The following is an 18,116-nucleotide window of genomic DNA, read 5'->3' as shown; positions in this document are numbered from 1 at the left end:
ACACGGCAAACCACGCTGCTGCCCTCTAAGCACATACACAATTAATGGGAAAGTCAAGGCCGGCATTCGCATTGCCAAGTGCAGTGTCAAAAGGCCTTTACCCTCCTATCTTAGCGTCACCATAAGCACGCAGCTCAAAAAGGGCGTGTTGTATCTACCTTTTCATATCTATGGCCACAGTGTGAAACCATTTTAATCAATGACAGTGTAATAAATTAGCAATTGACCATGATATTGGGGTTGTGTTGTGTTGATGTTGGTGCGCAACGGCAGGCCTATATGATAGCAATCACTGGCGGCTAGTCAATAAGGGCGCTAGTGGGCCCCACTACCGGTTAGCTGAGTCAATACCTTGAATAAGGTTAGCACATCTGCCTCAAAGTTCTGAGGACCTGGGTTCAAATCCGGCCTTGCCTGTGTGGAGTTTGCATGTTCTCCCCATGCCAGCGTTCCTCACACATCCCAAAAACATGCATGGTAGGTTCATTTAAGACTTTAAATTGCCCGTAGGTTTGAATGTGCGTGCGAATGGTTGTTTGTTTATATGTGCCCGGCGATTGGCTGGCGACCAGTTCAGGGTGTACCCCGCCACTCGTCTGAAGATAGCTGGGGTAGCCTCCAGCACGCCTGTGACCCTATAGTAAGATAAGTGGTACAGAAATTGGATGGATGGATGGATGGATAGAGTTTTAGTTGAGCAGGATAAATTGCATGCCGTTCATGAAGAATAAAAATGATTTATTTATTGCTGCTGTCTCGTTCTACCATGTAACTACTGGTGTAGGGGCGCTCAGATGTTTTTCGTTAAAACTTATGTATGACATGTGCATTGGGTCCTAGTGTAATATAAGAGATATTGCTGAGGGAGGGCATCGCATTCCACCGCCCGTTTAATGTTTAATGGGCTTAAAAAGAAATGCAATCCGCCATAAATGGACTGCGTCAGTCGATGTCATTTCCAGTCTTTCAGGATCCCCCACCCCTCTCTCTCTCTGTTTCTCAGTTTCTCTGTTTCTCTCTCTCTCTCTCTCTCTCTTGCTCACTCACTCAGCATGTGGCCATTGGAGCCTCAGAGGGGAGCTACGTGCTGCAGAGTTTGAAAAATTGCGGCAGAGACTCTAAGTAACTCAGTGAAGTCTCTTAAAACAACACATTTTGAGAGGAGAACGTACCAACCGAAGCTCAACGTTAAAGACCAGCCGAACATTAAAATCAACCAGAAGTTGAAAGACAGAGGGGGAGGATACAAGAGGTGTTTTTCCAGGAGGTGGTTTAGCAACTAGGCCAATATAAAGGCGTGCAGCGAGATGAATGCTTGGTTTTGTTTCCCCTGCCTACTTATTCTGTCGTCAGGATGTGAGGAGCCCGCATGGACAAGAACAGGTATGGCAGAATTAAAAGACTGCTGAAATGGCAAAAAAGCATGAACCTTCTGTGATCCACACGGCAAATTCACTGTCTCTATCCATGTTTGGAAAAGTAAACACTTATTCCCAGCTTGATGAAGGCTAAATAATAGGGATCCATAACCACAATAAGAAGGTTGACAAATACAAATCTAAAATAAAAGACTGTGTAAAGTTCTATGGTGCATTTGATGAAGGTGAAGGCTCAGAAAATCCAGGTGTTTTAGAGGATTGGTGGATATTGTGGCATCACTGGATACAGTTCTACACGAGCACCAGCAGACTGTCATTGTGTTTAAGGGAACATCTAAGACTGTACAGATTAAACTCCTTGAGGGCATGCTGTCAGTTTGAAGAGGCTGCATCACTGAAGAAATCAGGAGTGCAGATTTTGTTGCCTTTCAGGCTGATGAAACAATGGACATTTCCACTCAGTGTCAACTGCTGATCATGGTCAGCTACACGGACAGAGGCCATCATGTCCAAGAGAGGAGTTTTTTTAGTTCATACCTCTGCAAAGACCCACACCTGATTAAATTGCCACAGCACTTTGGATAGGCTGGGAGCTCCATTCTCCCTGATGACCAAAAGAAAAAGTTCCTTTTCCCAAGCATATGATGTCATGAGAGGAGCCACAAGTGGTGTGCAAAAGAAGGTTCAGGATATATATGGGAACGCTCACTATGTCCATTGCTATGCTCACCAAATAAACCTCAACATGCAGCATGTGACTTACAACCCCAATTCCAATGAAGTTAGGACGTTGTGTTAAACATAAATAAAAAGAGAATACATCCATCCATCCATTTTCTGAGCCGCTTCTCCTCACTAGAGCCTATCCCAGCTGTCGTCGGGCAGGAGGCGGGGTACACCCTGAACTGGTTGCCAGCCAATCGCAGGGCACATACATACAAACAACCATTCGCACTCACAGTCACACCCACGGGTAATTTTAGAGTCTCCAATTAATGCATGTTTTTGGGATGTGGGAGGAAACCGGAGTGCCCGGAGAAAACCCACGCAGGCACGGGGAGAACATGCAAACTCCAGAGAATACAATGATTTGCAAATAATATTCAACCTATATTTAATTGAATACAATACAAAGACAAGATATTTCATGTTCAAACTGCTAAACTTGATTGTTTTTAGCAAATAATCATTAACTTGGAATTTTATGACTGCAACACAAAAAAGCTGGGACAGGTTGCAAAAAAGACTGAGAAAGTTGAGGAATGCTCATATATTATGGACCGTAGATGATGAAATCCCTAAATTCCTTGCAATTGTACGTTGAGGAACATTGTCCTGAAACTGTTGGACTATTTTCTCACGCACTTGTTCACAAAGAGGTGAACCTCGCCCCATCTTTGCTTGTGAATGACTGAGCAATTCAGGGAAGGTCATTTTATACCCAATCATGGCACCCACCTGTTCCCAATTAGCCTGTTCACCTGTAGGATGTTCCAAACAGGTGTTTGATGAGCATTCCTCAACTTTGTCAGTCTTTTTTGCCACCTGTCCCAGCTTTTTTGGAACGTGTTGCAGCCATAAAATTCGAAGTTAATGATTATTTGCAAAAAACAAAGTTTATCAGTTTGAACATTAAATTATCTTGTCTTTGTAGTGTATTCAATTAAATATAGGTTGAATATGATTTGCAAATCATTGTATTCTGTTTTTATTAATGTTTAACACAACATCCCAACTTCATTGGAATTGGGGTTGTAACTTATCCCAGAAATTTATTTTCAAGATCTCCTTAGAGAACTGGTGTGCTTGATAGCGTGGTGGCCCACAGACTCCCAAGAACAAGCACAGTTAGGTGGAACTTCAACAGCTGAACTGTGAACACTGTTTTTGAGCACTAAGAAGACCTTTTTTGGAACCATCAGGGACTCAGGAGAGTTGGATCCCACCACTGTGAGAGAAGCTAGAGGATTTGTGAGACTACTCGAGGATGACAGTTTCAGGTTCTTTTTTAAACAGTTCCATCTCATCATGCCTCATGTGGACATTTTCTACAGCCAGCTACAGAAGCGGACCATTGATTCAATCTTTGTTCAGGAAATTCTGCAGACGTTCACAGAAAACAGACAAAAGATCAGATAAATACATGTTTAGGTTGTGCTACTTAATATGACTGACATTGTGTTAATCCCTATGATGCTTTGACAGCTTCACATTTCTTCTTGTTTTACTTGGAAACTAAAGCTTAACTTTTCTCTTCTGCTTCTGTCCAGAGATTCCGTCCCTACTCTCTTTGGAGAACATAGAGGTGGTGTATCGCAGCAGGCCAAGAAACGTTGCACACTGGGCCCAGGTGATCTTCAGAAGATAGCTACAGAGGTGAGATAGAACTTAAATATATAGTTTAAGTCTTTAAAATGTATTTAATCATAGTAATGCTATTTGGCAGGAAAGTGGGGAACAATGCTATGGATGGATGGATGGATGGATGGATGGATAGATAGATAGCTAGATAGCTAGATAGATAGATAGATAGATAGATAGATAGATAGATAGATAGATAGATAGATAGATAGATAGATAGATAGCCAATCGCAAGGCACATACAAACAAACAACCATTCGCACTCACATTCACACCTACGGGAAATTTAGAGTTGTCAATTAACCGACCATGCATGTTTTTGGGATGTGGGAGGAAACCGGAGTGCCCGGAGAAAACCCACGAAGGCACGGGGAGAACATGCTAAGTCCACACAGGCGGGGCCGGGGATTGAACCCCGGTCCTCAGAATTGTGAGGCAGACACTCTAACCAGTCGTCCACCGTGGCGCCCATGACTGTTATAATGAGTGGCATTAAAACGAGAGACAAATTAAACAGGCAACCATTGCAGTTAGTCTCAACCCACCGCTCCACCCCACACACCGTCGTAATTTTGAGATGATCATATGTGACGACGATAGACGGATGGAAGGATGGATTGATGGGGCTTGCAAGAGAAAGATTTGGCTTCGCATCTGATTACTGCTTCACTGCTGAGGGCAGCCAGATTTCAGGAATACCACAGCCAGTTTCCTGAGGCAGCAATTAACACCACCAAGGAGGCTTAGCTATTGCTGAACAAGAACAGGCTGAAAACTGAACTGACTCTAACTACAGAAATGATCAGAGAATTGCAGTGGTGCTGTAGCTTTGTCGCAGCTTTTCATGGAGAACAACCTTCAGAACATCTTCTCAGAAACAATGGCTCTGCTTAAGATCCTCATCACAACTCCGATGACCACAGCTAAATCTGAGAGGTGTCTCTCAACACTGAAGAGAATCAAGACCTTCCTCAGGAACACAGTGTCACAGAATCGTCTGAATGCACTGGCCATGCTCTCGATGGAGAAGAATCTTGTCAAAAACAACCCTGACTTTAACCATACAGTCATTGAGAAATTTGCATCTCTCAAGGACAGAGGGGCAAAATTTATGTACATAAAATAGAACACTGCACGACGCCATCAGACTCCTGAACAAAAGACATAACAATCTCTGAGCCACGTCGTTTTTTCTTATGTAATCCTGATCACTTGAATGTTTGTACTTGAATAATCAAATGCCTGTATCTTTGCATATTATATGGATATTTTTTGCCCTAGTGAAACTATTACTACTGCCAAAGTCGAATACACTGTCCTTTTTTAAAATGGTCATTGTTTTTAAATTGTTCTTACATACATTGCCTTCAATATTTTACATTCTATTGTCTGTACCTGCTTATCCTCACTAGAGTCGTGGGCATGCTGGCGCCTATCTCAGTTGACTGTGGGCAAGAGGCAGGGTACACACTGAACTGGTCTCCAGCCAATCGCAGGGCACACATAGACAAACAACCATTCGCACTTACATTCACACCTACGGGCAATTTAGAGTCTTCAATTAACCTACCATGCATGTTTTGGGAATGTGGAACGAAACCGTTGTACCCGGAGAAAACCCACGGAGTCACGGGGAGAACAAACTCCGAAGCCGGATTTGAACCCGGGACCTCAGAACTGTGAGGCAGATATTTGTTAAAACTGTATGTATGACCTGATAGCAGTCCATTAGTAAAATGAGCTTTGGGGGAAAAAATCAGCCCTCTCTTGCATCATCTTGTACCTCTAATTTGATTTTTAAGAAACCACGCCAGAGGAAAAACAACCAGTCAGAGACAGTAGAGGTTACTTTTTTTTTGTTTTTGTTTTTCAGTAGGGGTGACTGACGAGGTATTAATCATTTGCCATGCACTCGCAGGCACACTCAGAGTGGGCACACAGTGCTTCAGGAGCTTTGCTGAAGGAATAGCCACCTCCAGAATGTTTTTTTTTTTAAAACATAGAAAAAGCCCATCCCCCATCCCTCATTTGCCAACAACTGGGCATAACACTATAGCAAACAGAACCAGTGGGGCAGGGACCTCAGGTACCTGAGAGGATTCAGAACCGATGTGGAATAAGCAACATTTCTGCTCGACACTTGCATCTATTACCTTTTTGATTTTTAACTGATTGTACATTTAAAAAAAAAAAAAAAAAAAAAAACTGATGACATTTAGTGTCATAGTAACACTCCATTACGATTATGCCATGCTACCAGCCTAGCAGCCGTGGCTAATGTGGGTTTGCTTACAGTTATAGTGCTAGCTTAGTATTGTTAGCACTGTTATTTTGTTGAACCTGGACAGTGTTCTCTGTGAATACCACAACTACGCACTTTCGTAACTGCATGCCATTATGAATGGCCTTGTTTGAGAATCGCGCTTGAGCATGTGAGCGATTAGTGATGTGAGGTTACATTCAAATCTTGCTTGCAGTTAGACTGCAATTTCCCCTTGAAGCATTGATGCCAACCAGTCGCGGCTGGCTTGAACAGCGCCCTTTGCGACGCCCCCAGATGGCGGCCCCCCTGGTATATCGTCAATGGGGGAGGGAAGGGGGTTTATGGGGGGTGCAGACCGTAAATTTTCGCTGATCGCCAACGGTAACTCATTCCAAAACAAAGGTGCTTGATGGGGCTGTGATCAGGACTTTCAGGTTCTTTCACACCAAACGTATCCAAGCATGCCTTGCACAGTCACGCAAGAAAAAAACCGTCACCAAATTGTTAGAACCATAGAAATGTGTTTATAGGGGTGTTTTAATTGATTAAATAGTGTGCCCAATGCTTTTGTCTACTGTATATACTGTATAGTATATTATGGAGGTTTCCCAACTGTTCAGCTACTGCATTAAAAGTCTAAAGGGGACACAGGAGCTCCTGCTGAGTCAACATTCAAATATTTGGAGTATTGATGCCACAGAATAGACATGACAGCAGGTGGCAAGATTGAAAAAGAAGTAGCCCTGCCGTCTCTCCAACACAGACTCAGCTCCACCGCATCAGTTGCACCAATTTCATTTCTCTGCTTTTTGGGCCACATGTTTCCTGGCCAATGACCTCTCGCCCAACTGCTGTAATCCTTCGACAATGATGCTGCGATCTGGCGCCTCATCAATCCTACAGACCACTGCTGACCAACAGATTCTGCAGGGCTTCGTGATTAGGTTCAAAGCAAGAAAGAATAAAGCTTTGTTTATGTATAGTGTTTTTGTTTTTTTGTGTTTTACTTTTCTTGCGAACCACAGCTACACTCTGTGTCGGAAAAACATGCTGCAATCCATGCAGGCAAGCTAAGGGGTAAAAAAATGTGTAATGATTATACGTTAACTTAAGCTTTAATTTAATTTAGAGGAGCTGAGGCAGGTTGAATCTTACAGGGACAGCAGCATGTGTTGTTTGTCGGGTTTGCCAGAAGTCTGTTTTTTGGTAAATCTGTTGAAGGTTTGTACACTTTGTTTGTGCACCTGTGTGTGTACAGGTGGATTGTAACGCCAAATGATAATCAGTCCCAGCAAGCCCGACACCCTACAGTCAGAGAGGGATGTCATTAAAACAATTCAAGTTGAAATTCTCTGGTGAGATTTATTTACAGACAAAAGAATCTCAACACTGAATGCAATGCAGTGTTTGCACATTATCCATACAAACTGTATAAATTATTACAGTAATTAACATTTATTAGATGATGACTCAAAGTACTGTTTATGGCACAGATGCCTAAATTAACTGCATCATTTCTGACATTTGATGTCTCAAATGGGTCATACACCAGGAGGTAGAAGCTCTATTATTAGTGAGAATAAAAATTAATAAAATAAAATATAATTATTATATATATTGATTACCGGTAGTTATTATTATTTTATTATTACTACTACCGTTATTCTTTGAATAAGATGTCAAATTGTTTGCTTGCATCACTGAATAGAAAATTGTTTTAGTGGTTGCATGTTATGCTTGGTTAATTTGTGACTTCTCAGAAGCAGATCCAATAAACCCGCTCAAATTTGGGTCTTAGAAGGTGAAGTTTCCTAATTCCCATGTTCGAAATAGTAAAACGTCAAGCACACGCTGAAACTCTGTGTGCATTTAAGCACTTCATGATGCTGGATGGGTCTCCTTTTAATTTTATGACAGGTGGTCAACTAAACTGGTTAAGCATTGCAAGGCATATGAACATACGTTTGAATATGTGCAAAGTAACAATATACTTACAAAGACACAAGCAACCACACTTCCCATCGACACCCCCTTCGCCACCAATCTCAGAGTACGTTTAGCAATTACAAGAACTTTGTTTGCATTGCATCTTGGAGCCTGTTCAGGCTTATGTAACACTCACGTGCATGACAATTCCACGATCCACGTGACATATGGCATGACAAGCACAATAAGCTTAGGTAGACCACAGACAATAAGAAAACAAGATTCATCAAATGGCCACAGCCTCAGTAGTATTGGTGGAGCATCCCAACTCAGTATTTGGAAAGAGCACACACTTTGTGCTGTATTATCATTCCTAACAATGACATGATGCACAGTGATGCTGTGTGCTTTGATGCAGATATGACAAAAAACCTTCCCCAGTACTTCTCATTAAGGAATGGAGTACTTAAGGAAAACTGACAGTAAGAATCACGTAACTAATCCGCTCCCACCTCCCAAAAGTCAGCAAATTTAAAGACACACACACAATCACATGAGAAACTTTCAACAAGAGCAAGAGAGAGGGAACGTGGAAAGGATATGAGGTGTCAATCAGTGAGGGAGCTTTGAGTCAAATAAATTCCAAAATGGTAAAGCTAAGTTAGGACTCACTTGAAATTGGTTAACCCCCCAAGTTCCTCTTCGTCGTCACACGGCTCCATGTCACTGATGAGGAGTGAGTGATCAGACCAAGAGGGACGGACGCCCTGTCCTCGCCACCACCAAGATCCAAACAGCCAGATGAAGATCTACTGTTCTGCTCCTGGGTCCAACTTCCACTTCCTTTGAATACCTCAACTCAATGTCCTGTATTTGTCCGTTTCCTTTTTTTTTCTCTTTTACTGCTGACTTGGTGCCAAATGTTCCAGCTTAGCTGTACTGCACAGCACCGCTGGTGATGATGATTTAGCTTGCATCTGGGCCAGTGGGGATAAACTTCATTCACATTCACACATACACCGACAGACACGCATACACTGACACACATACAACTCTGACACAGACGCAAAGCATCTCATGCACTGAAAGATTGTGACACAACTAGACGTGTGATAAGCTGTGGCTCACAAATAGGCCGCATGGACACAAACGGGTTGCGGATCAATATGCACCAATGGCACTGTGCTTACAATGCGTGTGCAAATGCGAAGTTGTCACTTTTTAAACAAAATACTACATGTACACTAAATAAAAAACTACCGAAACACCTCAGAATCGAAGAGTGGTTGGTATTAATCCCTTTAGGTTGGGGAGTGGGTACTCCCTATTTCCACAATGGCCAAGTGTCGCAACAACAGTCCAATAGTCTCACTGTGTATACAAGATGGGTAAGGCCTGACCCTTAAGAGACAAAAAGGAACTCATTGTGTCCAGGAAAAGAAACGCTAATCTTGTCACAAAACCCCACAAACCTTATGATTTTCTGTTTGTGGTGATGAAAACAGCAAAACACTAAAGCAATAACGTGAGCAACGTCAAGATACTTGGTGGTAGTTCATCATAGTTACTGTACCCTGAAGATCACATTACAGGTAATCCTAGTGACACATGCATTTCAAGTAAATATGGTCATTTATTGTTATAAAATATGGGTGTGGAGGAGGTCTTAACAGAGCTATAGCGCTAGCGTTAGAGTGAGGCTGCCATGTCCAGGGATTTTTACTTTTGTGGCCAAATTCAAACTTTGGCAATTCACCAGCAAGCTGAGTATTTCTGCTGCACATCCCACTCAGTAAACGCAAATTTATCTGATATCTGAAGTATTTGACAATAATATATAGCCGGAAAAAGTATGCCAGGGAAGTCAGTGGCTAGATAGAGAGACATATAGATACTTTTACATACGTATTCCTCCGTGAGGGAAATAAAGTTGTCACAGCAGCAAAATTCTCACACATACTGTACACTCGAATGAATAATATAGAAACAACCAACAAAGTAAGAACAAATACAACAGCAGCATTGAGGTGAAATTAAAATAAACTTAAATCTAATTTAAGCAAGAAAAAAAGCCTGATGATTACGATGATTGTATTTGGTAATTAATAAATAGTCTTTATTTATTAAAGACTATTTAGGGGAGTCTGGGCGTCCCTGCTAAAGCTACTGCCCCCGCGACCCGGCCCGGATAAGCGGTAGAAAATGGATGGATGGATGGATAAATAGTCTTATGCTACAGTAATATTTGTGCAAAGTGGGAAGTACATTGGCAATGATATATCACAATACAGTGATGAATTATAATCCAACCAATATATACAGTGTATGAAATTGTTGATATACATAACATGTATGCATAATATTGCACATTAAATAACATATTTGAACAATGAGTACAAATTGAGAGGTTTAAATATGGATAGCAACATAGACAGTGTATCGTACTTATGTTGCTGTTGTGACTTTCAGCTTGTCCTATCAGGGATTAATACATTTAATATTTATTGTACACATATATGTATAACATTTATTGCACAAGTATTTTTCTCACACACTGTGCAGATTTGTTACATAGGTATAATAAGTGATAAGTGAATGGTATTAAATATTATCGAAACCGTTGTTTCCGGCAGCAAAGCTAAATGAGTCAGTCAAGTCTGAAAGAGCTCCTCTGCTGCTGCTGAGTTTCGTGGATAGCATGTGAAGGATTGTCCATGATAGAGTTTCATGTTGTTGCCAGCATCCTCAATTAGTTTGTGTCTGGCGCCCATGGCACTGAAGCTGTTACCCCAGCATACAACAGCAAGTACGTGGCCCTTGCTACCATGGACCGGTAGAACATCTCTGAAATCTTCTTGTACACAATGAATGAACTACCTCAAGAACTCTGCTTATTCCTTTCATGTACACAGCATCCATGTTGATATTCAATTCCAGTCAATTGCTCAAGTGTACTTGTACTGCTGCACCATCTCAATGTCCTCCCGATGGTAATGGGCTGTGTGATGGTCCTGGTCCTTCTAAAGTCCCTAACTAGCCTCTTAGTTTTGTTAGTGTTGGGGACTAGATGATTCCTTCTGCACCAGTCCACAAAGATGTCCAACATTTCTCTGCACTCCATCTCCTGTCCATTCGTAATACATTGCGCCAGCGCAAAGACACCAGAGAACTTCTGCGGGTGGCGTGACCCAGAGTTGTAGCGGAAGTCCGAGGTGTACAGGGTGAACAGAACTGGAGATGTGGTCCAAAATCACTGATCACAACATCCAATAGGGTGCTTCCCAAGCACCCAAACTGGTGTCTATCTGATAAGTAGTCTGTGATCCAGGAGATGCTGCATGATGACCCATCCAGCTTGTCACTCAACAGAAAAGGTTGGATGGTATTGAATACATTAGACAAGTCAAAGAACATGATGCTCACAGTACCTCCTCTATCATCCAAGTGTGAGTGAGCATGATGCATCAGATAGATGATAGCATCATTCACACCAAAATGATGCTAGTAGGTAAACTGCAGAGGATCCGGGGAAGGTTTCACCTGTGGTTGCAGGTGGACCAGAACCAGACTCTCCTTTGCCTTCATGATATATGACATCAGCACAACAGGTCTGTAGTCGTTGACACCAAATGAGGTGGCTTTCTTCGGAACTAGTATTAGACAGGAGTTTTTCCATAGCACTGGCATTTTTTCCTTCATCAGACTAACATTGGTTAAATATCCAAAGCAGGGGGCCAAACAGCTGGTAGGCAAAAGACATAAATGACCCTAGACTGATGTGGTCAGTTCCTGCAGCCTTGTTTTGGTCGTGTTTCTCCAGCTGTCTTCCCACCTGGTCAGATTTCACTCTCATATGAGGGCATGTTAATCCAGAGAAGGAGAAAGCAGTTGGGGGTTGTCATCTATGTTAATCAGGGGTGTGGTGAAGTGTGGTGGTTGCAGTGGAGACTGAAGGGGGGAGGGGGGTGTCACGGTAGGGTGGGAAGGAACAGCAGGGGGTACAGAACTGAATCAGTTTAAAAAGGCAGTTCAACTGATTAGCCCTGTCCAGAGTGCCCACCTGCTTTCGAAGGTCCTTTGTGTTCAGGGCTGTGATCTGCCTCATCCATCTCCACACCTCTTTGATGTCGTTCTACGGGAGTTTGATCGCCATCTTGCAACAATATGCTCTGTACCTATCCGAAAAAGTTTTTTTTTTTTTGACGTTTCGTCCACACCGAGTTGGTATTTTGGGTTCCCGAAAGGTTTCAAAAATGTTTTAAACCATGCCCCAGAGTGGATAGATCTCAAAATGCTGCTCTCGTGTTTCCATGTTAAAAATACATAAGCATTTTTGCTGAGACGATGACATGTTGTGCCAGTTCTCGCGGGAACACCGCCAAACAACAACACAACAATTGTGGGCTTCTTATTCTCTGTTTTTGGTGACTTCCACATTTTGGTGACGTCACAGCGCTTTTCAGGCCTGGCATATATACTGTATATGTGACAGCTTTTCAGCGTCTTCATGTGGACATATACATTTCTTGAAACAATTCTATGTTTACAGGAAACTTTCCGTGTGGATGGGGCCAAAGAGTCCTTGGCCTCATTCGGTCTCACCTTGAGTTGGCGCTGTATCCTTATTGCCAGATGTGAGGTCCTCTTCTTTTGATTGAGAAGGTCCTTCAAGTCACTTGTGAGCCAGGGTTTGTTGTATACAAATACCACACGTGATTTAAAAAAAAAAAAATAAAAAATAAAACTCACAGACATGCTTTAACTAATCAATATCCATCCATCTATCCATTTTCTGAGCCGCTCCTCCTCACTAGGGTCGCGGGCGTGCTGGAGCCTATCCCAGCTATCATTGGGCAGGAGGCGGGGTACACCCTGAACTGGTTGACTAATCAATATGTGATTGTGTTTCTTTGTTTAGCCATTATTCTGTCATGGGAAGCTGGAGCTGATCTTAGTTTACGTCGGGCAAAAGGCAGACTACACACTGGACTGGTCGCCAATCATTCACAGGGCACATATAGAGAGAAACAACCTTTCAAACTCACATTTAACACACACTGACTGCACGGAAGACAGGCGAATGAAACGCTACACCATCAGTGACAAAATTTAGCAAACCCTCATTTAGTGATTCGCCCCCATTCTCCTTAGATAAATTGTGTGTGCCTATGATGCATCTACAGTATATTGGGTTTGTATAACATTCCGTACAGCAAATCCCAGTTTAATGATTTCCTTATTATATGTATTGAAGGATTTCCACATTGTACAGCTACAAAACATTAGTATCTTCTAAGAAGAGGAACAGAAGGCTGAATCCGAAAGTGAGCCGTCTGTCCCTCTCCACATTAAGGCTTGTCAAAAGCTTAAGGTTGCACCAAAGTCATTTGCATGTTTTCTTTCTAAATACATTAAATGTGTTTGAAGGTAAGTGCTAAAAACATGCATAGACTGGGAACAATTTAGAACGGAATTGTTGAGATATCGATTAAAACTCTTATTCACCATCTCAGTTGGACGGATTTTTGGGGCGGGGCAGAAAACTAGCCCCATGACGACAGTGGGCAGGGGTGTATACTTTCTGTCACCCCCCCCCCCCCCCCCCCCCAGACACACACTATATAACTAACGAGCGCTGACAACAGGAATATGGCCATTCACCGGAATTTTCGAGTTACTTAATAGTAATTCCTTGGCCCTTTTCTATCAGCGCTGCATCATGCAGTTAGACAACAAGCTACGCTACGCGGAATGGGGCAGGGTTGAGGGTGTGTTGGCTGGTGAGAAGTGCCCCTATTTTAGGCAAAGTGCCCCATTGTGTATAGTCGTTGGAGTTGGTCTTTGGTTGAGTCTTTGGTGGATCTTTAAGAGTAAGTATGTGTTTTAACGTTGCACAACTAAGAATAGTTAACGTTTTCCTCAACACTTCCATTTTGAAAAGGTTACTCAAAACATTCCTTGTACAGCAAATCTGTTTTATGATGGAATAGTTTTGGGTTAATTGTATATCAACTTCACGCTTCAAGCAATCAAGCTTGTCGGCGATAACAAAGACAGAATTCGCAAATCCAAACAGTAAATGGTGTAACACCTGGCCAGCTGGTTTTAAATACAGGAAGGAATTATATTTGCACATACAATCAAGAAGTTGTCATTCTTCATCTCAGAATACAGTATATCCAACAGGCAATGCTTGCTTAAAACAGCGAGGTGGACTACTCACCAAGATGGATCATAGACCACGTGCAAGTTTTGTTTTTTTGTACTCTATGAAAAGTCTCTCCTCAATGTGGAAGTCTACCAAATTTGCAATTTATGACATTTTTATACAAAAGTTGTGTATGCGTTCACATGCACGCCACACACAACCAGTGGTGCAAAAAGAATCCAACAAAAGAAAGAAGGGGGAACGGTAGATTTGAGCATGTTGCCATCTTAAAAAACTGAACTGATATACTAAACAGTTGCATATAGTATGAACATAAAAGCCAAAGCTGAGCTAGAAGGTTAGAAGATTTGGAAAAGAAATGAAGAGGTACTTGAAGAGGGTGATTTAAATGTCACAAAGACTTCTGCTGCTTCACTTGAGAAAGAAAGTAGCAGAAAAAAAGAGGGGTTGGGATAGTGGTTAGCAAAGGGTTAGGGTAAAAAAAAAAAAAAAAAAAAAAAAATATATATATATATATATATATATATATATATATATATATATATATATATATAATTTTTTTCACAATCATTGACTGGAGCTCTATTAATCACTGAATCTCAATGCACTCCTTTTGATTAAAAGAAACATGCATCTAGAATTAATTCTAACACCGCTTACCTCCAAATTTCTATTCAACCAAAAGATGGGGTAGTTTAGAAGTCATTGTTCATGGACGATGCTACAACGTTGACAAAATCACCCAGGTCTTTCATGTCAAAATGTCAGGCTGCAGTGCAAAACTCTGTACTGCAACCTGTCTCCTTTCATAGGTGATGTCCATGCCACAGAGCCTGGCCAAAGAAGACAACACAACCCCTCAAGCAAGAGCAAGTAGAGGGCCTGGGGTCACGGTGCACCCGTTCCACCAAGAAAAAATACATCAGACACACACAGAGATACTTGCAATTGAGAGATGCAAACATACCCTCGATTTATTTTATATATCAACAAAAATGCTCCACGGTATCTTACCTCATGACTCAGTGTGCCATCCTGCTGTGTCTGCGCTCAACTATGCCCTAATCCTCAAGCTGCCACCAGCTGAGGGGCAGGCTCCAACAATAACCACAACTGCAGTGAAATTACTTTATGTGTGGGTCAGTGGGGGTGGGGTGATGGATGCAAAAGAAAAAAAAACAAGGTTAGTAGATTTTTAACAGTCACAGAGGTTTGAAGGAGGGTGAGTAAAATTTTGAAAGAGGGTGGGGACAGAAAAAAACAGCAGGCTCTTCCTAAATTTACCTGAAATGGACAAATGGCAGAGGTGGGAACAAGTCATTGCTTTGCAAGTCACTGTAAGTGGCAGCCGTGGCCCAATGGTTAAGATCATCACCTGTCACCTGTCACTGTGGGGGACCTAGGCTCAAGACCCCGACTGGACCATCTGCCAACATCCCCCAGACGCACAGCTCTGGTGTCCTTGAGCAAGACACTGATACCCCGAAATGCTCCCCGGGTGCTTCAGCTGCCCCCTGCTCCAGTGTGTTCCACTAACATGTGTATGTGTTCACTGTGATGGGTTAAATGCAAAGAACATATTTCGTGTGCATGCATGCATGTTCATGACAATAAAAGATGATTCTTCTTCTTAAGTACTGTAAGTCTCAAGTCTTTGCCCTCGTCCCGAGTCAAGTCCCAGGTCGAGACAGGGAAGTCCCGACTCAATTCTCAAATCGAGACATGCAAGTTCCGGGTCAAGTCGCAGGCCCCACACCTGGAGTTTTGAGTCATTTTACCAAAAAACAAAAACATTTTAATATATTTAATATTTACAGAAAATGGATGGATTAGTATTTAATTAATATGTATGTATTAAATACTGCATTTACTGTGTATCCATCCATCCATTTTCTTTACCACTTCTCCTCACTTAGGTCGCGGGCATGCTGGAGCCTATCCCAGCTATCTTCGGGCAAGAGGCAGGGGTACACCCTGAACTGGTTGCCAGCCAATTGCAGGGCACATATAAACAAACAAACATTTGCCCTCACATTCACACCTACGGTCAGTTTAGTCTTCAATCAACCTGTTTTTGAGATGTGGAGGAAACCGGAGTGCCCGGAGAAAACCCACGCAGCCGCGTCCTCAGAACTGTGAGGCATATTTAATATATTTTAAAATCCACATTTATTTATCAAAACAAATTTCATGAACAAGTGCATATAAGAAAACTAGGAGATTGATCAAAATGTTTGCACCTTCAAAGCCAATCGTCAAGGGGGGCTTTATTTATAGCCCCTTAAGCCGATCGATAGTAGGTTTTCAGTTTATTCTATGAAAATGCTATGCTATGACTTACTTTTTCTCACTTAATTTTTTTTTTTTACCCTGTCCTGTTCAACTGCATGGCAATGCAGAATGGTGGATCTGTATACCTTTTGCGCTGGAACAGTTTAGCTGTGCAACAGGGATGTTTGAAATACTCCACCTGCTTATTTTAAAAACTAATTATTCTGATGTTTATTGAAAATGCAGCTGGACAGAAATGGTTTTTAGGAGACACAGGCCGATCGAACGGACAAGGGGAATATGGGTGCAAACCACAGCTGAGCAATAAATAGTTAGACACTCTATATATTTGACCACATGTAACATTAAAACAGTCAAATTGTGTTCTTATTTGTGGATGGGATGGGGGGGACACACACCCAGTGAGGACATGCAACAACTAACTTACTTTATTTCTGAAGTAACATTAAACAGATCTGTCACAAATACGAATTGGCATTCAGTAGTGCTGCAATTAGTAATTGAGTATTCTACTGAAAATTCTATCAGAATAATCAAGTATAAGGATAAAATATATTTTTGCTTGGTTAAAGAGCAATTATGAATACACATGAGAAAATGACACTTTTTACTTAATAATGAATGACCAATTGATTTCCTATTTTATATAATCAACATATAATCACATTGTGCATAAAGCAAGAAACTGAATTTTCTTGTCGACAAACGTGTAGCGAGGCAATTTCAAACACAAATATACATAGAGTTCAATTTAAACTTGGCATTTCTTGTATCAAAAACATGAGACCATTTTAAAAAAGAAGAACACAAGTTCGTCATCTTTTAATAAAGGTACTACAATTTTATCCAACAGTGAAATCTCAGACGGAACACAATGGGGCACGGTGTAAAATATTATGTCAAAAAGAGTCAAAGAAATGTACACGAAGAAGAATGTAGTTTCGCGTCGAAAAGATGCTAGTTGTGTGCTGATCGATTGTTAAAAAAAGTGAATGAAAAACAGAAATACAGAACAAGGCTGCACGGTGGACGACTGGTTAGCACATCTCCCTCACAGTTCTGAGGAATGGGGTTGAAATCCCGGCCCCGCCTGTGTGGCGTTTGCATGTTCTCCCCATGCCTGCGTGGGTTTTCTCCGGGCACTCCAGTTTTCTCCCACATCCCAAAAAACATGCATGGTAGGTTGGTTGAAGACTCTAAATTGCCCGTAGGTATGAATGTGAGTGTGAATGGTTGTTTGTTTCTATGTGCCCTGCGATTGGCTGGCGACCAGTTCAGGGTGTACCCCGCCTCTTGCCCAGAGTCAGCTGGGATAGGCTGCAGCACGCCCGCGACCCTTGTGAGGCTAAAGCGGTGCGGAAAATGGATGGATCCATACAGTTCAAGACTGATTCTTGAGAACACTACACTGACTAAAGCTGACTGTAATGTACAGGAAGCCCAGACAGCATATGGCCGGACCGCCGTGTAACTATTTACGTGATCGCTCACAAAGCTAGCTGCTAATGCTGACGAAAACAAGCATACGTGACGTCAGGCCCACCAGTCCCACAATGCAATGGAGATTTTATTTATTTTTGTAATTAACATCCTTATTGTTACGTTAAATGTCGTCTTTTCTGTATATGTTAACAGTGGTTCTTTGAATGTATACCTTACTTAGCTGTGACACTTATTGTTAATTTATGTTGTACGTTTTTCTTTTTTTTTATTTATTATGAAACAA

At 41.8% G+C, this 18,116-nt stretch overlaps 1 protein-coding gene and 1 long non-coding RNA gene across 2 annotated transcripts in view; one reads left to right on the top strand and one right to left on the bottom strand.

Annotated features, from left to right (window-relative positions):
- The window catches only part of LOC133489261 (FERM and PDZ domain-containing protein 4-like), a 101,353-nt gene extending 86,159 nt beyond the window's left edge, over positions 1–15,194 (bottom strand). Inside the window, 1 exon segment of the mRNA XM_061798162.1 lies at positions 15,113–15,194. Coding sequence (XP_061654146.1) covers positions 15,113–15,117 — 5 coding nt within the window. The 5' untranslated portion in view covers positions 15,118–15,194.
- LOC133489268 (uncharacterized) lies at positions 1,055–15,654 on the top strand. The gene is made up of 3 exons (XR_009791851.1): positions 1,055–1,383; positions 3,650–3,755; positions 15,502–15,654. It is a non-coding gene; the product is annotated as an uncharacterized LOC133489268 (long non-coding RNA).
- Positions 15,655–18,116: the final 2,462 nt, after the last annotated feature.

This window comes from Phyllopteryx taeniolatus, chromosome 1, assembly GCF_024500385.1.
Source record: "Phyllopteryx taeniolatus isolate TA_2022b chromosome 1, UOR_Ptae_1.2, whole genome shotgun sequence".
NCBI lineage: Eukaryota > Metazoa > Chordata > Actinopteri > Syngnathiformes > Syngnathidae > Phyllopteryx > Phyllopteryx taeniolatus.
The sequence above is the reverse complement of the archived record's forward strand: the minus strand, read 5'-3'. Positions and strand labels throughout refer to the sequence as shown.